Genomic DNA, 19,270 nt, shown 5'->3' on the forward strand with positions numbered 1-19,270 from the left:
AATGTTATATTGTCATAAATAATATATTTGGATACCTACCTAGCTCGATAATAATAATTATTATTAATACTTATTCATTTTATAGTATAATATCACTGCATTAGACAAGGCGTTATTCGAAAACTATCTTCTGAATTTATTCTAACGATAATGATGATATCAATAATTAAGTATTATGTTTTTCGTATAACTATTTTATGCGTTAAGAGAATTGTATATTACACGATTTTTTATACACGACATCAGACGACATCAGAGATGTGTTAACAGAACACAGAGAATAGACGATACACATATTATATTTAGATTTATGCACAGCAGGTGGATTAAAAAATAAAAATAATGCATTAAATACTAAGTGTTTTTAAATTTTATTTTACTCGCTCAAATCGACAATTAAGGACCTAGTAGTAATTTTAAAAATATAAATAATATTTTCAAGACCATCTTGTAAAATGTTTTTTTAATATTAAAAAATAATCAAAGTTTAAACAAATCATGAAAAGAAATTAAATTGTATACTGCCTGATATACATTACATGTATAATAATAAGAAAAAACCTTTGTAAAATAATTCACGAAAAAGTATTTTTTCCTTAATTAATTTAATTTTTTTTTTTTAATATTAGCAGTTTTCTTTACTCTAAAATCACTTTATTTATTTTTTACGTATATGAAACGTTTCCAGCAATTTCAATAAAAAACAAAAAATGGTTACAAGCTTTCATTTGAAAAAAATAAGTTTTGTATCGCCACAAGACACTCTTTAAATAATAAAAAATATTTGAAAATATGATCGTTAAGTATGCTAAAAAGAAAATCAGTATTTGAATTAATGCATATTATTAAAGAATACCTACAAAGCTCCCCTTGTTGGATTGAGCATCATGTTGGATGAATTACTCTGTAAAATGTATCTATAAGTTATAAGACTTACAACTTAGTATATATATATATATATTATAACTGCTAAGTTGTTTTATTTTCATTAGATCACATAATATTACTACATAACTATTTGTTATATCTGCATAATGGCTATCGATTTTGTTTTCTTATTCATGGTAATTTTTTCGTTTTAATTTTACAATAATTTGTTGATACAATATTAGGACAAAAGAAAGTTTTCAGATTAAAAATAGTGTTATTTTTTTCATTTATTCATATTACTTAATTAACTGGATGTGGCATAAAATATATATCATATAATAATTATAATTATATTATCATATCATAATTTAAAATTGTTAGTTTAATAATTACCTAATCCCAAATTTTCTTTCTCACTTTTAAGTATTGATAATATTTATATAATAAATTGATTATGACAGTATAATTACTTGTAATTATAATATTGTTTTTGAATTTATTGATTTTGATCATTTTCAGTAAACTTAACACTGTGTATAATAACAACGATTATAAACTTATTAACACAATAACTAAAATATAAAATGTTTTAGCGCCTGCAGCATAGATTACAGTCAAAATATGTTTGTATACTGTAAGAGTTTAATATGTATAAAATATTAATATTTATTTTTTGTCCGGTCATCCGACTGAAATATAATATACTTAACATTGGACAAAAATATTATTTGTTTTTAAATTTATAATTTAAAAATAAAACCCATTTCCAGTAAAATAAAAAATAAAAATACTATTCAACTATAAAAACCATTATTTTGAAATTATTTTAATCGACTTTTTATGCTTACCACTTGGCACCAACACTCGCAGTTAATTGTAGACTTATACCTAGCTATGATATGTCTATATTATATTATATTCCATTCATCGTGACTAGTCGTACATCACTATTTTTTTTTATCTATTGTAAATTAGTTGCGCCCACAATTCATCCAAATACGTACATAAAAATCTTAAGATAATACTTTACAAGACTTAACATCATTCGTAAAAAAAAACATTATATATATTACATTTAAAATTGTAATATAATCAAAAATCGTGTTACAAGCAAAAATAAGAAGTAAGCGTTAAACCACATTTTTTTCCTTCTGACTCGTATAATAGTCGAATTATGTATGAGTTTGACATGGTAAAATTAAATGTTAAGATTTTCTAGTTAAATACAAATAATTTATCAAGCATAAAAATGATTATTTAGTCATTTAAATGTCATAAAACGTGTAAATTTATTTAAAATTCTCTCATTTTTCAGAAAAAAATTATAATATCAAAATACATAGTTTATTTTTTGTACCAATTTGTCTATATAGTCAGTTTAAATAGTTTTACTGAAAATTATAATACATATAGTTACATTTTTAAAATTGTTAATTTATGTTGTAGCATAAAACAACGGAATTTCAATAATGTAGTGATAATGAAATAATTAATAGAATTGTTAAATTAATATGTATAAAGTTATATTATCATCAGCATCTATATTTTATAATTATAAAATATGTATATTGTCAACAAGACACACGTATTTTTTAAACATAGTATAAGTACAAGTACCGTTTAAGATAGCAAAAATATTATCTTTAACTTTATTATTACTTATTTTTAATTTGTGTATGAAATAATATTATTAAACCAAGAAATGCATTTAATATTCTTAAAAAAAAAAGACGTTTATAAATATTCTACAAGAATTATGCGTATTTTATTTTATATATATATGGTATTATACCTTGATTTATAAATTATAATCTCCAATTAAATAATGCATATTAAAAATTAAAATTAATAGTAATCTTTGAATCAAAAATTAATATTGATGCAAATACATAGATATCTGTATATAAATTGGAAATATGAAATACAAGCGATTTTTTTTTTTTTTTTGTAAAAATAAAAACTGATAAAACATTTAAAATATTTTATAGTTTTAGATTATAAATGTATTAACAATAAATAATACATCAACATTTGTCAATGTCAACAAATAAAACTCATTCATCATTTACCATCAACTGTTTCGTCGCGACATCATGAAAAACAAACATAGGTAGTTAGGTATAATATTAACTACACATATTTCATATTACTGTACCAACTTATATAATATATATATATATATTATACAAAATAAAAATATTAGTATTACATAAATCTATATACGTATAATTTAAAATTCCTGTCACCGTGGGATTTTTCTTCAAGCATAAGATGAGTGTAACTTAGCATCAATTACAATACACACACACACACACACATATATATATATATATATATAAGTATATTGTATAATGTATATTATATATTTACATGGCATATGTACCTATAATATTTGTTTATGCGGTTGGTACTATAACATTAAGTACCTATATTACACATTATATTGCGCTGGAGAATACAAACACATTCGTGTTATATATTATTTGATATAATGTACAAAAATGTGTTTCCTGTAGTAATAACGTAATATATTATTGAACATTTGGAAATAGGTTATAGGTAGGTATATTATTAATTATTATAGATACTAGTACATTATACACGATAATGGAGTAATGTATGTATCGTAACATTAGCTATAGGTTTTAATTTATATCTAGAATCTGGTTGTATTCTAACTAATTTATTATTATACACTTCGATTTATAATTAATATACTAATATATTATTGATACAGTAATTCAATAATAATTCGTTTTTCACTTCTCACGAAAATTTAAACACATATCATTTAATGACGACGAGTATATATTATGTCTTATAAAGTATAAGCTCAAGGATAGAACATGAATACCAAGCCTTTTACCTTGAAATCAATAATTTTATCATTTATTGTGTAAATGAATGAAACACAGTAAATACTGAACCTACCACTATAGATCAGTAATCGTATTGATAACCATCATGTTGAAAGTAGGTACACATTATTTCAGTATAATATAGGTACAATTCCGGATTATTGAAGTTAAAAATAAATCTACGACTATTACACGTCAATATACGTTCCGTAATTCCGTTGTGTTTTTTACATTGTCGTTCGAGACTATAGTTATGTTGTATTATTGGTACGTGAAAATAAACTCACACCTACCATGAAGGTAGGTACCATGTATGTAATTGCAATTACATTTTGAAATATACTCAAACATGATGATTACTAATTAGTATAAATAAATAATAATACGTGTTTAACGAGGCAACAAAAGTCATATATCTATACATTTCTTTTATTAATCAAAAATCAAACCCAAATATTGCAGATAGATAACTTATCAATTATTAAAATATATTATATTATTTTAATTTTCATAATCTGATGTATCTCAAACACCTTTTTAAGCAATGGACAAAATAAAATATAAAATGTCTAACAATTTTACAGTTATCTAATATATAATGAATATTTTATGCTTTTTTGTTCTTTTTTTTTTTTTAATTAATCTATCTATTTAATAAGATTATATATATCATAGTTTAATTTAATTTTGTTCAATATTATATTGCAATAAAAATAAATTTAATGTCAAATAATACAACAGGAATGTCTATATGCAAATTGAATTGAGCCTTTTTTCTCTTTATTTTAATTTTAAAGCTATTCCTACTGCGAATCAATATAATGTATAATATTATTTATCTGACAAAGCAATCAGCATCCAATAAATTATACTGGGGAAAAAAAATCATTTTATTGTAAAATAATTCGAAAGATATTACATGGACTGTCAAAAAAAAAATATGGTTAATAATAATTCGAGAAATGTATTACAATAATAAGTATACTAAAAGCTTTGAAATAAAATTATACTTGTCCAAATTGTCCAAGAAATAAGCCGCACATCGATGAACATACCTTACAATTGGATTGAATTTATTTAGGACCCTAGTAAACTAGTTTGGCTTCAAAATTAAAAGAAACCATATAACTTTTTAGAAGGGGGCTAGACAGTTGCCGTGGTGCATAAAACATTTAAATAAAAGTAACGAATTTCATGTGTTAATGTTTGTGTGTGTGTGTGTGTGTGTGTGTTAAAAAATACTCGCTGTATAATGTTACAAACTTTTAATGTTAGATCATAATATAATATTTTATTAATTGTTTAAAAAAACCTTATTACTTATTTTAAATTATTATTATATATTTTACCGATTAGCCAAATAAGTTTATTTTAGGTTTAATATATAGTATTGCATACCTTCAGAGGCATGACACACGGAGCGCCTATACTGTATTATAATAACAATTGAGCAATACAATTGCATTTATCTGTGTGGAAGTATTTAGTATTATTTACAATACATATTATAATAATATATTATTGTATAGTATTATTAATATCACGACACAATCTCTCGTGCTTAGTGTCAAGTGTTTTGATTTTAATAAGTTAGTTCGACTAATTTTACACATGTACACATAAAATATCAATTGTATAAACTATAAAATATTAATCGTAATAGATATGAATATATGATATATATACTATAGTAATACTATACCTACTATACTATAGTATATAAGCGTTTATATATTATATATTTCTGAATTCAAGATTACCTAATAATCCGTATGATTGTATAAAATATTAAATACTCGTATACCTATATATATATATGTAGGTAATTATCATTTTATCAATATGGGTCAAAATATTTGTCCCTCGAGAGTTAGTTAACTTTGAGTATTTACTACCTATATTTTTTTACATAATATCGTATACCTACAGTTACATGTATTTTATTCGAAATGCCTCTGTTTTGTTTCAGTATTATAAAATGCCAATTCTAGTATCACACACTACGAGATGACGCAGAGGGAAGATGTACTTAAGTTTGAACAGGGGCGTATTAAAGCCCTCCAAGAGGAGAGGTTACACATACAAAAGAAGACTTTTACCAAATGGATGAATTCATTTTTACAAAAAGTGAGAGCGTTATACGGATTTACTAACAAAATCTGTGTACTGTTTGCCCAATATACATATTTAATGTATTTTATTTGTGAACCATATTATATAGGTAAGAATGGAAGTAGACGACTTGTTCGTGGACTTGGCGGACGGAAAAAAGCTTCTCAAACTATTAGAAATAATTTCCGGTGAAAAACTGGGTAAACCAAATAACGGGCGTATGAGAGTGCACAAGGTGGAAAACGTCAACAAAAGCTTAGCATTTCTCCACACAAAGGTATTGTTAAAAAACGTTTTAGTACATATATCGGTTATATCTTATATTATTGTTAGTACGTCTAAAAGTATAATTTTGTCGAAAAATTATAAACGAAAATTACCCATAAATAATCATTATACCCAAATAGGTGAGATTAGAAAGCATCGGGGCTGAAGATATTGTAGATGGAAATCCTCGACTGATTTTGGGTTTGATATGGACAATTATCTTAAGATTTCAAATTCAAGAAATTGAAATCGATGTGGTAAGTAATTATCATGATCAATACTTGATCATAATAAACCTATATTGCTTATTAAATGTATATTATATTATAATAATTAATTAAATTATATTAAAATTGAAAATAGGATGAAGAAAATGAAAGCAGCGAAAAAAAATCGGCCAAAGATGCTTTGCTTTTATGGTGTCAACGTAAAACAAATGGCTACAAAGGCGTCAACATACAAGACTTTACAAGTAAATAAATAATTTAAATTTAAAATAATTCCTTAAAAAAAAGTGGGCAAGTGAGTACCGCTCTGCTGTACATTAGGTGCCGTATGGATCATTATTATATATTATAGGAGTGTTAAATTTGAATCCAATGATAGTTATCATTGTATACGAAAAACGATTCTGAACGAAGATGATTTGTCAGCCTAGGATATAATTTCTAGTGGTTGGTAAAAAAGGTGGTTTAAAAAAACCAGCTTATATTAAAAAATATTTTGAAAATTAAATCACGTAAAGAAAACTCGAATCTTAATAACTGGTAAAATTTTCAAGTATCTACGACTTATACTTTTTGAATAATAACAAATATTTAAAATCGTTTGAGGATAAATCGTTATCGTTACGCTATTTCGTTAAAATTTAAAATTCAAACGCACTTAAAATTTTTCCTATAATGATGCTTCGAGTTTTCTCTATAGATACTTGAAGGTAAACTTATGGAAAACTTAGTGTTGTATTTTTAATCCTTAGTTATAAACACAAAAAATTTTATGATTTTTCAACTTCAAATATTTCGCAAATATTCATAATTTTGACGAATTTTCGTCAAAATTTGAACTTCAAATGCTAATAAAAAAAAATTGTGCCTATGTATTCTTATAATTTTTTAATCACTATAAGAATAACATATGAGTAACTTTGTATTAAATTTTCAAGTATTTTGATAGGGCCAAAAAAATTTTATCGACACTTCAAAAATATTTTTTCAGAAAAATTGAAAATTTCAGTTGTCTATAAATAGCTCAAAAAAAGTCAAAATATTTTGAAATTTAAATCACGTAAAGAAAACGCGAATCTTAATAACTGGTAAAATTTTCAAGTATCTACGACTTATACTTTTTGAATAATAACAAATATCAAAAATCGTTTGAGGCTAAACTGTTATTTAACGCGGTTTTTGTAAAAATTTAAATTTCAAACACTCATAAAAATTTTTTGTCTGAATCCGGTAGAGTTTTTTTTAGAGATATTTGAAGAAAAATGTATGGAGAACCTTGTACCAAATTTTCAAAACTTAGTTATAAAAGAAAAAAATTTTATGATTTTTCAACTTCAAAATTACTTGCAAATTTTCGCGTTTTCGACAGATTTCGTAAAAATTTGAACTAAAAACGCTTATAAAAAAAAATTGTGACTAACGATTTTTAATTTTTTTTAGCTACATTAAAAACAACTCATAAGGAACCTTGTATTAAATTTTCAAAACTTTTTGGTCATCCAAAAATTTTTTATCGACACTTCAAAAATATTTTTTCAGAAAAATCGAAAATTTCAGTGGTCTATAAATAACTCAAAAAAATTCAAAATTTTTTGAAAATTTAACTATATACGGATACTACTGACATTAACATTTGGTGAAAATTTCAAGTATTTTCAGTGATTAGTTTTTGAATTACAACCATAAAAAAAAATCGATTTGGTCGAAAACTGGTTTTGCGTAAAAATTGCCGTTTTTCCGTCATTTTTTTTTTGTTTTTCTCGATTTTTTTGAAAACTGTTGGAAAATGTTAACTTTTTACCTCTATAATGCACCAAGGATATTCACTTTTACATCGGAAACCACCCCCATTATTTGAAATTGGAGCATTATTTCGACTAGTTATGCTGTACACAGACACAAAAACAAAAAAAAAAAAAAAAAAAAAAAAAAAAAACACACACCATTGTAAAATCAATACATTCATCACTTCGTTCAGAATCTAAAAAATACAATAGAAAAAGCTGTAAAGAAATAAGTTAGGTACGTATATTATGTTATAATGTATGGTGCGTTAATATCTTAAGGTTCTTGGAGAAATGGCTTAGGGTTCAATGCATTAATCCACTCGCATCGGCCTGATCTACTAGATTTCCCTTCGCTTGAGAAGAACACCAACATCGACAATCTAAACATAGCGTTCGATGTAGCCAATAATGAATTAGGAATTCCAAGATTACTTGACGCTGAAGGTGAAATATACCAATGATTATTGTAATTTGTATAAATAATAATGTCATGTTTTGTTTAAAAAAAATAGACGTAGACATAAACAGACCCGATGAAAAATCCGTAATAACGTATGTCGCTTCATACTATCATACATTTGCGAGAATGAAAAATGAAATGAAAAGTGGTCGAAGAATAGCTAATGTAATCATCAACATTTAATATTACTTTTATAATAATTATAACGAATGTTATTAATTTTACGAGTTTTTTATATCTATTTATGCATTTTTTAGATACTTGGTCAACTGATGGATATAGATAAGAAAAAAATAATTTATGAACAACTAACTTCCGACTTGTTAGAATGGATACAAATGAAAATTAAAGAACTTGAAAATCATAATTTCCCTAATTCTTTAGAAGGCATTCAGCGTGAACTATTAGCATTTAAAAAATATCGGACTGTTGAAAAACCTCCCAAGTATGACCAGTTTGTTTTATATTACATTTTAATATTACATATTCATTTCCTGTGTATAGGTATATAGAACGGAGTGAAATTGAAGCTCTTTACTTCCATATTAATACCTTACTCAAATCACTTAACCAAGGTGTGTTCATACCCCAAGACGGACAATTGATACATGATGTTGAACGTAACTGGGAAGCCTTAGATAGGGCTGAACATAAACGCGAAGTTGCTCTACGAGAAGAACTATTAAGACAAGAACGTTTGGAGCAACTCAATTACAAATTTGAAAAAAAAGTATACAGAACACGAATACTAGTTTAATTACTTAGACACTTACTTTATACATTTTTATTCTAAATTTAGAGTGTACTTCGAGACGGTTACCTAAAAGAAATGATCCAAGTACTGAACGATCCTAGGTTTGGCAATAGTTTAACTCAAGTTGACGCAACTGTTAAGAAACATGAAGCTATTAGTGCTGACATCATGGCCAGAAAAGAACGGTTTCACGATTTAAATGCCATGAGTGACGAGTTGATTAAAGAAAACTACCATGGAGCTCAGAGAGTGAAAAATAGGGAGGAAGAAGTATTACAGAGATGGAAGGATCTTTTAAAACTTTTAGAAAGTCGCAAAATAAATTTAAACAATATAAGTACCATGTTTTCTATGCTTAGAGAGATAGAAACAGTTATGTCTACCATACAGGTAATCTAGAATACTAAACAATATTTTAATAAAATAAATATTTTATATAGGCTGATCTATAATAATTATACTATCTAATATTGTAGGAAATTGAAGTGACTTATAAATCTGAAGATGTCGGGCCTCATCTACTTGTTGTAGAAGACTTATTGCAAAAACAAAACTTGACTGAAATGCAAACTACTGCCATTGGTGAAACGGTTCGAAGATTAAATAGACAAGGTCAACAATATGTACCTTCTAAACATAAAGATACTGCATTATTAAAAGAAAGTCTGAATCAACTCAACACTGCATATGACAAGTAAATACTAAATGTTTTATAAAAGTTAAAGCATACTAATTTTTGAATTTTTATAGGCTGTCTGAATTAAGTAAAGAAAGAAGAGCCAGGCTAGAAGAAGCAAGAAATTTCTATCAGTTCATTGAAGACCATGAAGATGAAGAAGCATGGCTTGTCGAAAAGCAGCGTATTTGTAAGGCTGACATTTCAGCAAAGGATTTGAGAGGTGTATTGAGCTTACAACAAAAACATAAGGTTGTTAATAATTATTTATAACGTTCTTAGTGTTCATGTTCTAATAAAATAGTTAATTACTAGGTTTTACTGGATGAGATGAAAGTGCATCGTCAAAAAACTGATCAAATATGTAAATCTGGTTTGAGTATAAATTCCAGTGAACCTTCAGAAGTTCAATCAAGGGTCGATTCTTTACAGAGCAATTGGAATTCATTAAATAGTTTATCCCAACTGAGAACTAAACAATTACAAGATGCAGCTGAAGCCTATCAAGTAATTCGATAAATTAAAAGCTAAATTATTTTTAAATTTAATATTTATAATAACATATTATAAATATATATTTATATTTATAGTTCTATGCTGATGCAAATGAGACAGAATCTTGGTTACATGAGCATTTAACAGTACTGAGTACCACTGATCATGGAGTAGATGAACCAAGTGCACAAGCTCTGTTAGCTAGACATAAAATACTCGAAGAAGAATTAGATGCATATCAAGGAGACATACAATCATTGAATACACAAGCTGAGAATTTAGTCAAAGCAGGAATATCCAATATTTTGGTAATTTCATTTATATATTATATGTTATTTATAATATTATAACAAATATAAATTCATAATTTCAGTTGTCTAATGATACAAATCAAAAAGTTCAAGTTGAACCAATAGAAGAATGGGTGTTTGAAACCAGGTTACTTCCCCAAGAAGTCTTAGAAGAAGAAATAATTGAACATGTTGAACATCGAACTGTTGTTGAAGAACGACAAGTACCTCAAGTAAAAAGCCTATACCCATTTAATGGACAAGGCATGACAATGACAAAAGGAGAGGTATATAAAATTTAAAATAGAAAAAAATGATTAAGAATAGAAAAATAAAAACATTGTTGTGTTATAGGTGATGTTCTTGCTAAATAAAACAAACCCAGATTGGTGGAGCGTAAGAAAACTAAATGGCCAAGACGGTTTTGTACCAGCCAACTATGTTTGTGAAGTTGAGCCTAAAATTATGCAAGTATCAGTTCGGAGGCCGCATGTAGTGAAAAGTACAAGAAAAGTCCCCAAAGTCAAAATGGTCAAACAAAAGGTTCGAGTAAAGAAAACTAGAACTCCAGAAAAAGATGGTAACTATATTAATTTGCTAAATTGTATTTTTTTATTCACAAAATATTTTTGATTTAGAGCCAACAAAGAAAGACGACACCAACCTTAACAATGAAAGAAGTATTGAAAAACGTATATCAAATATTAATGAGACTTACACAAAGTCACAAGACTTAGCAAAAAAGCGACATGCACTTTTGGAAGACTCTATTTGTCTGTATGGGTTTTATCGTGAATGTGATGATTTTGAAAAATGGATTAAAGACAAAGAAAAATTATTAAAGACTGAAGATAAATTAGATACTGTTGAATCTGCTAAAAGGAAATATGAGGTAAGCGCATATTATATTAATTCAAACTTCATTTATATATTTTATTCATTATGTTTTATTAATAAAATTGGATTATAGAAATTTTTAACTGATTTATCTGCGAGTAACAAACGCGTTGAAGATATTGATCGGGCGGTTAAAGATTTTACCAAACTTGGACACAGTCAGCTTAATATGATTACCAATAGACAAAATCAAATACATAAAATGTGGAATCACCTAAATTGGCTGAAAGCTCAGAAAGAAAAAAATTTAGAAGGAGCTCTTAGGTAGTATATACATTAAATTCTCAAATAAATTCTAAAAATGTTGATTTATTAAATATACTTTTTTCTTTCAGTGTGGAATTATTTGAAAAAACCTGTGATGAAGCCAGGGATTGGATGACAGAAAAAATGGACAAACTGGATGGCGCTGAAGTAGGATTAGACTTAAAAACTATACAAGCGCTTCAGAGACGACATTTAAATTTAGAAAGAGAATTAGCTCCAGTAGAAGAAAAAGTAAACAGAGTTAACTTGTTGGCTAATTCAGTGAAGGTTTCTTATCCTAATGAAAAAGGTATGTCTAATGCAGATATCATAGAAAATTGATAATTATTAACTAAATTTATCATTTTTTTTTTTTTTTTTTAAGAAAATGTCATTCAAAGACAAAAAGAAGTTCAAGTTTTGTGGCAAAATGTTAAGAACAAAGCTTTAGATCGGAGATCACGTTTAGAAAGTGCTGTTGGGCAGCAAATTTTCATGAACAGCTCTAAAAATCTTTTGAATTGGTTGTCATCAGTAAAAGAATTAGTAAACACTGATAATTCTGCACGTGATGTTGTAACAGCAGAAAATTTACTTAAAAACCATCAAGTATTATAAATTATTTTTTAAACATAATATTCCATATAAACCAATATTCCTAAAATAATATATATTTACACTAGGAATTGGGTGATGATATCAGAGCTCATGAAGATGAAGTGAGAGAAGTATCAGAACTAGGTAGACAACTATTATCTTCTGGTAACTGTAGTAGTAATGAAGTCAAAGAACGCAACAATAAATTAACAACAGAAGTAAATAATGTTACCGAAGAATGGACTCAAAAAAAAGAATGGATAAAACAATGTTTAGCTTTACAAATTTTTAACAAAGAAGCAGATCATATTGACGCAGCTACATCTGGAAGCGAAATGTTTTTGGAATATACTGACTTAGGAGTAAAAAGAAATATTAATTTATAAATAGATTTTCAGTTTTTAATTAAATATTTTTTTAAAGGGTTCTGTTGATGATGTTGAGGCGTTATTAAAACGACATGAAGATTTTGAAAATTCACTTTATGCCCAAGATGAAAGATTAAAAACTTTCTGTGAAATGGCAAACAAACTGATTTCAGCTAATCATTATGATACTAATCAGTGAGTTTACTATTGAATATTTCAAATAAAATAATATATTCTTAAATTTAGTATCAAAACGATCATATTTTCAATTTTGTAGTGTTAATAAACGTAAAGAAGCAGTTTTGCATCGACGAAATTTGGTAAAAGACCAAGCAGCAGTTAGAAGAAATGCTTTGATAGCAAGCAGAAATTATCAAGCTTTCCGAGCAGATGTAGATGATCTTAAAACATGGCTGACAGATAAGTTGAAAACAGCAAGTGACGAATCATATCGGGATCTTACAAATATTGAAAGAAAACTTCAAAAACATGAAGCATTTGAGTGTGAATTACGTGCAAACGAAGGTCAACTAAGGAATATTAATAAAGTAAACAAGAATTTTTACATTTATCATTTAATAATATTTTATACTAATATAATTTATTTTTCAGTGTGGTCAAGGTTTAATAAACGAAGAAAATTACCGAAAAGATGAAGTAAAAACAAAGTTATCAGAATTAAATAACGACTGGAAAAAGTTGGTCGAGGTTAGTGTGGAAAAGGGCAGATGTTTGAGACAAGCAGCAGCCCAGCATACGTATAACAGAACATTAGATGATGCATATTTCAAATATGAAGAACTAAAAAAGGACTTGCAATCACAACAAGTGGGGACAGATTTACGACATTGCAAACAACTCCTTAAAAATCATCAAGTTGTAGAAACAGAAATCCAACACTGGAAACAAAAAATTGATGACTTAGTTTTTGCTGGTGAAGAAATGGCTCAAGACGGTCATTTTGATGCAGAAAATATATTACAATCTAGTAAAAAATGTCAACAAATGTAAGTATTTGTTTTATAATACAATTTACCTAATCTACTTTTTAGTATTTATATTTAATTTATGTACTAATGTCATATTATTATTAATGGTTCAGGTTTAATGGATTAGACAAGCCGCTTAAGCTTAGAAAAGAAGCTTTGGATGAATCATTACGTTTTCACAAATTTGGTTTTGAGTTAGAAGCCGAACTTGGTTGGATAAGAGAACATTTACCACTTGTTGAGTCTGGCGAGTTGGGTACTAATCTTCATCAAGCACAAACCTTGTACAAGAAACACAAAAAATTAGAAGCAGAAATACAAGGTCATCAACCTATGATCAATAAAACCTTAGAGTCTGGTCAATCGTTAATTCATCAGAAACATCCAGAAACTAAACAGGTAGTGCTATAATTTTAATTATTGTTATAATAATTATTTTTAAATTTAAAAAAATAAAAAAAAATTATAAACATTCATTTAATTAGGTTTCATCATTATGTACTGGACTCGAAGATGCATGGCAAGATTTATTAGCCAAAGGTGAAGATAGAAGTCGCAAACTTGAATTAAATTTAAAAGCTCAACAATTTTTCTTTGAAGCGAGTGAAATTGAAAGTTGGCTACTTGAAAAAAATAATATGTTATCTTCTACAGATTGTGGTCGAGACAGAGATGCAGCATCTAAACTGTTGACCAAACATAAAGTAATAATGAATACACATTTTTATTTTTTTTTAATCTCTATTAATCACATTGGTTTTTATTGTATTTCATAGGCTTTAGAGTTAGAAATTGATACATATGAAGGTATTGTCAAAGAAATGTGTCACACTGGAAATAATATGATAAATTTGAAACATCCAGATATTAAAGCTATATTGTCTAAACAGGAATATATTTGTGAACAATTTAAATTATTACAAAAATTAGCGACAGCAAGACAACATAGATTAGTTGAGAGTATGTGCAGGTAAGAAATAAAATTATCCTTTTTATTCACTATTCTAATTTATTGATCTTAATTTAGACATGAATATTTGATTGAAAATTATGAACTTGAACAATGGATACGAGATAATATGCAAGCTGCATCATCTGAAGACTATGGACAAGATTTCGAACATCTCTTGGTACAAATATATTTAAATACAAAATTAAAATAAGAAATAACTAATAACATATGTTTTATTAATAGGTGTTGCAAAATAAATTTGATGACCTCAAACATAGAGTGGAAACAGGGTCTAAAAGATTTAAACAATGTGAAGATCTTGCTAATAAATTAGTAGCAAATGATTCAGAGTATACACCAGAAATTGAAAAACGGCAAGAAGAAATTAGAGAACTCTGGCAACAATTAATAGTTACTATTGAAAATCGGGAAAAACGCCTCAAAGCTGCTGGAGAAATTCATAGATTTCATAGAGATGTAGCTGATGCAGTATCTCGAATTAATGATAAAGATGCAACTATTTCTGATGATTTAGGAAGAGATTTAAACTCAGTATTAACTTTAATCAGAAAACATGAAGGATTTGAAAATGATCTTGTTGCTTTAGAAGCACAACTTCAGGTAAACAAACATATGCTGAAATAAATTAATATGTTTATTTAACTGTTTTTTCTACATTAGATTTTAGTGGAAGATGCTGTGAAGTTGCAAACTCTCTACCCAGGGTCAAATGCTTCTCATATTGCTAAACAACAAGAAACTGTAGTTCGAAGTTGGACTTCACTACAAGATCGTTCGGCACACAGGCGAGAAGCTTTACAAGCAAGCTGTGATTTGCATAGATTTTTAGCTCAAGTGAGTTTTATAATTTATATTTTAATGTTAATATGCTTAATGAATTATCACTCAAATTGTTTCATAGGTTAGAGATCTAGTCAATTGGTCTAGTAGTTTGAGAGCTACTATGCTAACAGAAGAAAAAGTAAGAGATGCAGCAAGTGCGCAACTTTTGAAAGGAGAACATGAAGCTGTGAAAGCTGAAATAGAAGCTAGAGAAGAAACTTTTCAAACTGTTGCTGATCTTGGAGAAGCACTAGTACAAGGAGGTCATTTCGCAGCAAATGTAAGACTATAATATAATTATTATATTTCTATTTAACTTAAAATTTGATTCAATTTTATGTTATTATAATGTGTATACAGGAAATCCAAGAAAAACTTAATCATTTATTGGAAGAACGACATCAATTACATTCATCTTGGCATCATAAAAAAGTTCATCTTGATCAACTTATTGATTTGCAATTCTTCCTTCGTGATGCTAAACAAATAGATACAATTTGCAATACACAAGAAGTAGCATTAGCAAGTTTAGAATATGGTATTTAAATTTATATTTATTTAAAAAATACTAAAAAGTAAATAATAATAATATAATTCTATGATCGGTTTTATTTTTAATTTAGGAAATACTGTGGATCAAGTAGCTTCACTAGTAAAAAAACATGAAGGTTTTGAAAAATTATTTGAAACTCAAGAAGAAAAAATTTCTCTCTTGCAAGATCACTGTCACAAATTACTCAGTCAAAACCATTTTGAAAGTGATTTGATATCTAAAAGATTGAACGAAGTTTTAGCTAGACGAGCACAAATTCGAAAACTAAGCATTTTAAGGAAACAAAAATTAGATGATGCTCTGTTGCATGCTCAATTTTTACGTGATGTTGGAGAAGCTGAATCATGGATCAATGAAAAACGCAAAAAATTGGATGTAGAAATTAGCAAAGGTGATGTTAATAACTTGGAAGATAAAATAAAGAAATTGCAAAAACATCAAGCATTCCAAGCTGAACTTACTGCAAACCAAGGAAGAATTAATTCTATAAAAAATAATGGTATATTTTTAAATATGAAATCTTTTTTCCACAATTTTGAATTTATTACTTAGTATCAATTTTTTTTTTTTTTTTTATTAATATATGCATATAGCTGATATGCTGGTTGAAAAGAAGCACAAAAATTCAAAGGACATTCAAGATTCTTTAGGAAAGCTTTTAGTTTTATGGAGAAATTTATTACAAGAAACTAATGAGAAAGGTAGAGGTTTAGAAGAAGCTCAAGATATCCTAGAATTTAATAACCAAGTAGATAAAGTAGAAACTTGGATTAGAGACAAAGTAAGATTATAATACTTAATTTGACATACATTAACCGCATAACACTACAATAAAATTTATTATAAAATTAATTTATAGGAAATGATGGTCCAAGCTGGAGAAATGGGTTTAGACTACGAACATTGTTTAGCATTACAAAGGAAACTCGAAGACATTGACAATCGAGTTGATGAAGGAAAAATAGAAACAATTAATAATTTAGCAGATAAACTTATTAGACAAGGGCGTAGTGATACACAGTCAATACAACAACGTCGACAAAATCTAAATAATAAGTATGAAGAAATTGTTTACCTATTGTATATACTATACATACTAATAAAATATAATATATTATAATTTAAAATTTGAAATTTCATAAAATAGTACATATTAATAAATAAACATGTTTTATTAGGTGGAAAACACTACAAGGTGCTTTAAGTGAATACAGGGAACATCTAAATGGAGCTCTAGAAATACATTCATTCAATCGAGATGTTGACGATACTTTGCAGCGAGTTAGTGAAAAAGCACTTGCAATGTCTAGCAATGAAACTGGTAAAAATCTAGGCAGTGTTGAGCAATTACAAAGAAAACAAGATGCTTTAGAACGAGATATGACAGCCATTGAAGGAAAAACAAAAGAACATGAATCTGAATGCAGGCGGCTCATTCAAAAATATCCTGATATGTCTTCTCCAATCAAAACCAAATTGTCTGAACTGCAAGATAACTGGAGAAACTTGCATATGTTATCAAAAAAACGACGAGAAGCTTTAAGCGATGCATATGTAAGGGAAAAGTTTTTATCAGAGTTAAAAGAAGCTGAACTTTGGGTTGTGGATTCAATTAAAAAAATTAAAGGCCATGATATGCCCACTAATATGGCTGAAGCAAAAGCTCTATTAGAATTAAACCAAGAGAGAAAAGCGGAAATCAATGGACGCCAGGAACACTTTAAGACATTAAAAGAATCTGGCTTGAAAATAAATCCAATTCCTGAAAAAGAACTTGCTCACCTTGACGAACTACGAAGAACATTGAGTGCAGCTTGGGAAGAAAGAAAAACTATGTTAAGCCAAGCTTTAGAACTTCAAATATTCAAAAATCAAGCTGATCAAGTAGACAATTGGTTAGCATCAAAAGAAGCATTTTTGAGTAATGATGACCTAGGAGTAAGTATTAAATAATAATAATTATTTAGCTATTTATGTTTTAAATCTGTCTAGAAATAATAACAACTAATTCCTAAATAAAAACTTTCAAAAATACAGGAATCATTGTCAAGTGTGGAAGAATTAATACGAAAACATGAAGCTTTCGAAAAAACATTAACAGCACAACTAGTCAAAGTAGATGAATTAGAAAAGTATGCGTTAGATCTTGTTACAGGCCAACATTATGATATCAATGGAATACAAGGACAATTAGTCAGCATATGTAATAGAAGAGATAGATTAAAAGAAGCTACAGCTTCTCGTAAAAGACGTTTAAATGATTCCAGGCTTTTACAACAGTTCTTAAGAAATATGTATGAGGTAAATAAAATAGAATAATTCTATGAACTACAATATGATAAAAAAATAAATAAAAATAATTAACATTTATAATTTTAGGTGGAAGGATGGATAATTCAAAAACAACAAGTAGCTGGAGATGAAAGTTACAGAGATCCTACAAACTTACAGCGAAAGATTCAAAAACATGCTACTTTTGACTCAGAATTAATTGCAAATCGTAATCGTGTTAATGCTATTTGTACTGAAGGTGAAAACTTGATTAGTAGTGGTCATTTTGCAAGTATGGAAATTCGAGTAAGATTAGATGAACTTGAAACAAAATGGCGGCTTTTACAAGAGATGAGTTCTCTTAAAAAACAACGATTACAAGATGCTTATCAAGTGAGAATTTCTTTGAAATTTGATAAACATAAATAAAAGTAATTAATTAATCATAAAAATATTATACCTGTAGGCATTATTATTTAACCGCACATTAGAAGAACTTGAAGCTTGGACAGAAGAAGTAGAAATGCAATTACAATCTGAAGACCATGGAAAAGATTTGCAAAGTGTAGTAAATCTGTTGAAAAGGCATTCACTGTTAGAAAATGATGTTCATAGTCACGGCGAAGCTTGTCAATCTCTAAAAGATACTGCTCTGACATTCCAAAATTCTGATCATTTCATGAAAGATGAGATACAAGAAAAATCTCAGGCAGTTCTTAAAAGGTATACTACAAAAACAAATTAGTTTATTTTGTAAT

The 19,270-nt window shown here is 27.4% G+C and overlaps 1 protein-coding gene across 2 annotated transcripts in view; it reads left to right on the forward strand.

Moving 5' to 3' along the window:
- The window catches only part of LOC114129379 (spectrin beta chain, non-erythrocytic 1), a 63,158-nt gene that overhangs the window by 34,162 nt on the left and 9,726 nt on the right, over window positions 1-19,270 (forward strand). For both annotated transcript variants that reach the window (XM_050198484.1, XM_050198485.1), the window contains exons 2-39: window positions 5,698-5,855; window positions 5,950-6,117; window positions 6,248-6,364; window positions 6,471-6,579; window positions 8,401-8,565; window positions 8,634-8,746; window positions 8,839-9,026; window positions 9,086-9,311; window positions 9,381-9,725; window positions 9,812-10,029; window positions 10,086-10,263; window positions 10,327-10,518; window positions 10,602-10,814; window positions 10,880-11,083; window positions 11,151-11,376; window positions 11,435-11,688; window positions 11,767-11,957; window positions 12,029-12,249; window positions 12,325-12,548; window positions 12,623-12,898; window positions 12,960-13,099; window positions 13,182-13,452; window positions 13,517-13,911; window positions 14,007-14,292; window positions 14,379-14,597; window positions 14,670-14,863; window positions 14,921-15,023; window positions 15,089-15,466; window positions 15,527-15,700; window positions 15,768-15,968; window positions 16,049-16,226; window positions 16,312-16,740; window positions 16,835-17,022; window positions 17,101-17,297; window positions 17,420-18,179; window positions 18,279-18,542; window positions 18,621-18,905; window positions 18,979-19,235. In XM_050198484.1, the coding sequence (XP_050054441.1) occupies window positions 5,736-5,855; window positions 5,950-6,117; window positions 6,248-6,364; window positions 6,471-6,579; window positions 8,401-8,565; window positions 8,634-8,746; window positions 8,839-9,026; window positions 9,086-9,311; window positions 9,381-9,725; window positions 9,812-10,029; window positions 10,086-10,263; window positions 10,327-10,518; window positions 10,602-10,814; window positions 10,880-11,083; window positions 11,151-11,376; window positions 11,435-11,688; window positions 11,767-11,957; window positions 12,029-12,249; window positions 12,325-12,548; window positions 12,623-12,898; window positions 12,960-13,099; window positions 13,182-13,452; window positions 13,517-13,911; window positions 14,007-14,292; window positions 14,379-14,597; window positions 14,670-14,863; window positions 14,921-15,023; window positions 15,089-15,466; window positions 15,527-15,700; window positions 15,768-15,968; window positions 16,049-16,226; window positions 16,312-16,740; window positions 16,835-17,022; window positions 17,101-17,297; window positions 17,420-18,179; window positions 18,279-18,542; window positions 18,621-18,905; window positions 18,979-19,235 (8,867 nt within the window). In that variant the 5' untranslated portion in view covers window positions 5,698-5,735. The remainder of the gene's footprint in view (window positions 1-5,697; window positions 5,856-5,949; window positions 6,118-6,247; window positions 6,365-6,470; window positions 6,580-8,400; window positions 8,566-8,633; window positions 8,747-8,838; window positions 9,027-9,085; window positions 9,312-9,380; window positions 9,726-9,811; window positions 10,030-10,085; window positions 10,264-10,326; window positions 10,519-10,601; window positions 10,815-10,879; window positions 11,084-11,150; window positions 11,377-11,434; window positions 11,689-11,766; window positions 11,958-12,028; window positions 12,250-12,324; window positions 12,549-12,622; window positions 12,899-12,959; window positions 13,100-13,181; window positions 13,453-13,516; window positions 13,912-14,006; window positions 14,293-14,378; window positions 14,598-14,669; window positions 14,864-14,920; window positions 15,024-15,088; window positions 15,467-15,526; window positions 15,701-15,767; window positions 15,969-16,048; window positions 16,227-16,311; window positions 16,741-16,834; window positions 17,023-17,100; window positions 17,298-17,419; window positions 18,180-18,278; window positions 18,543-18,620; window positions 18,906-18,978; window positions 19,236-19,270) is intronic.

Source organism: Aphis gossypii, chromosome 1 (genome assembly GCF_020184175.1).
Source record: "Aphis gossypii isolate Hap1 chromosome 1, ASM2018417v2, whole genome shotgun sequence".
NCBI classification, from domain to species: domain Eukaryota; kingdom Metazoa; phylum Arthropoda; class Insecta; order Hemiptera; family Aphididae; genus Aphis; species Aphis gossypii.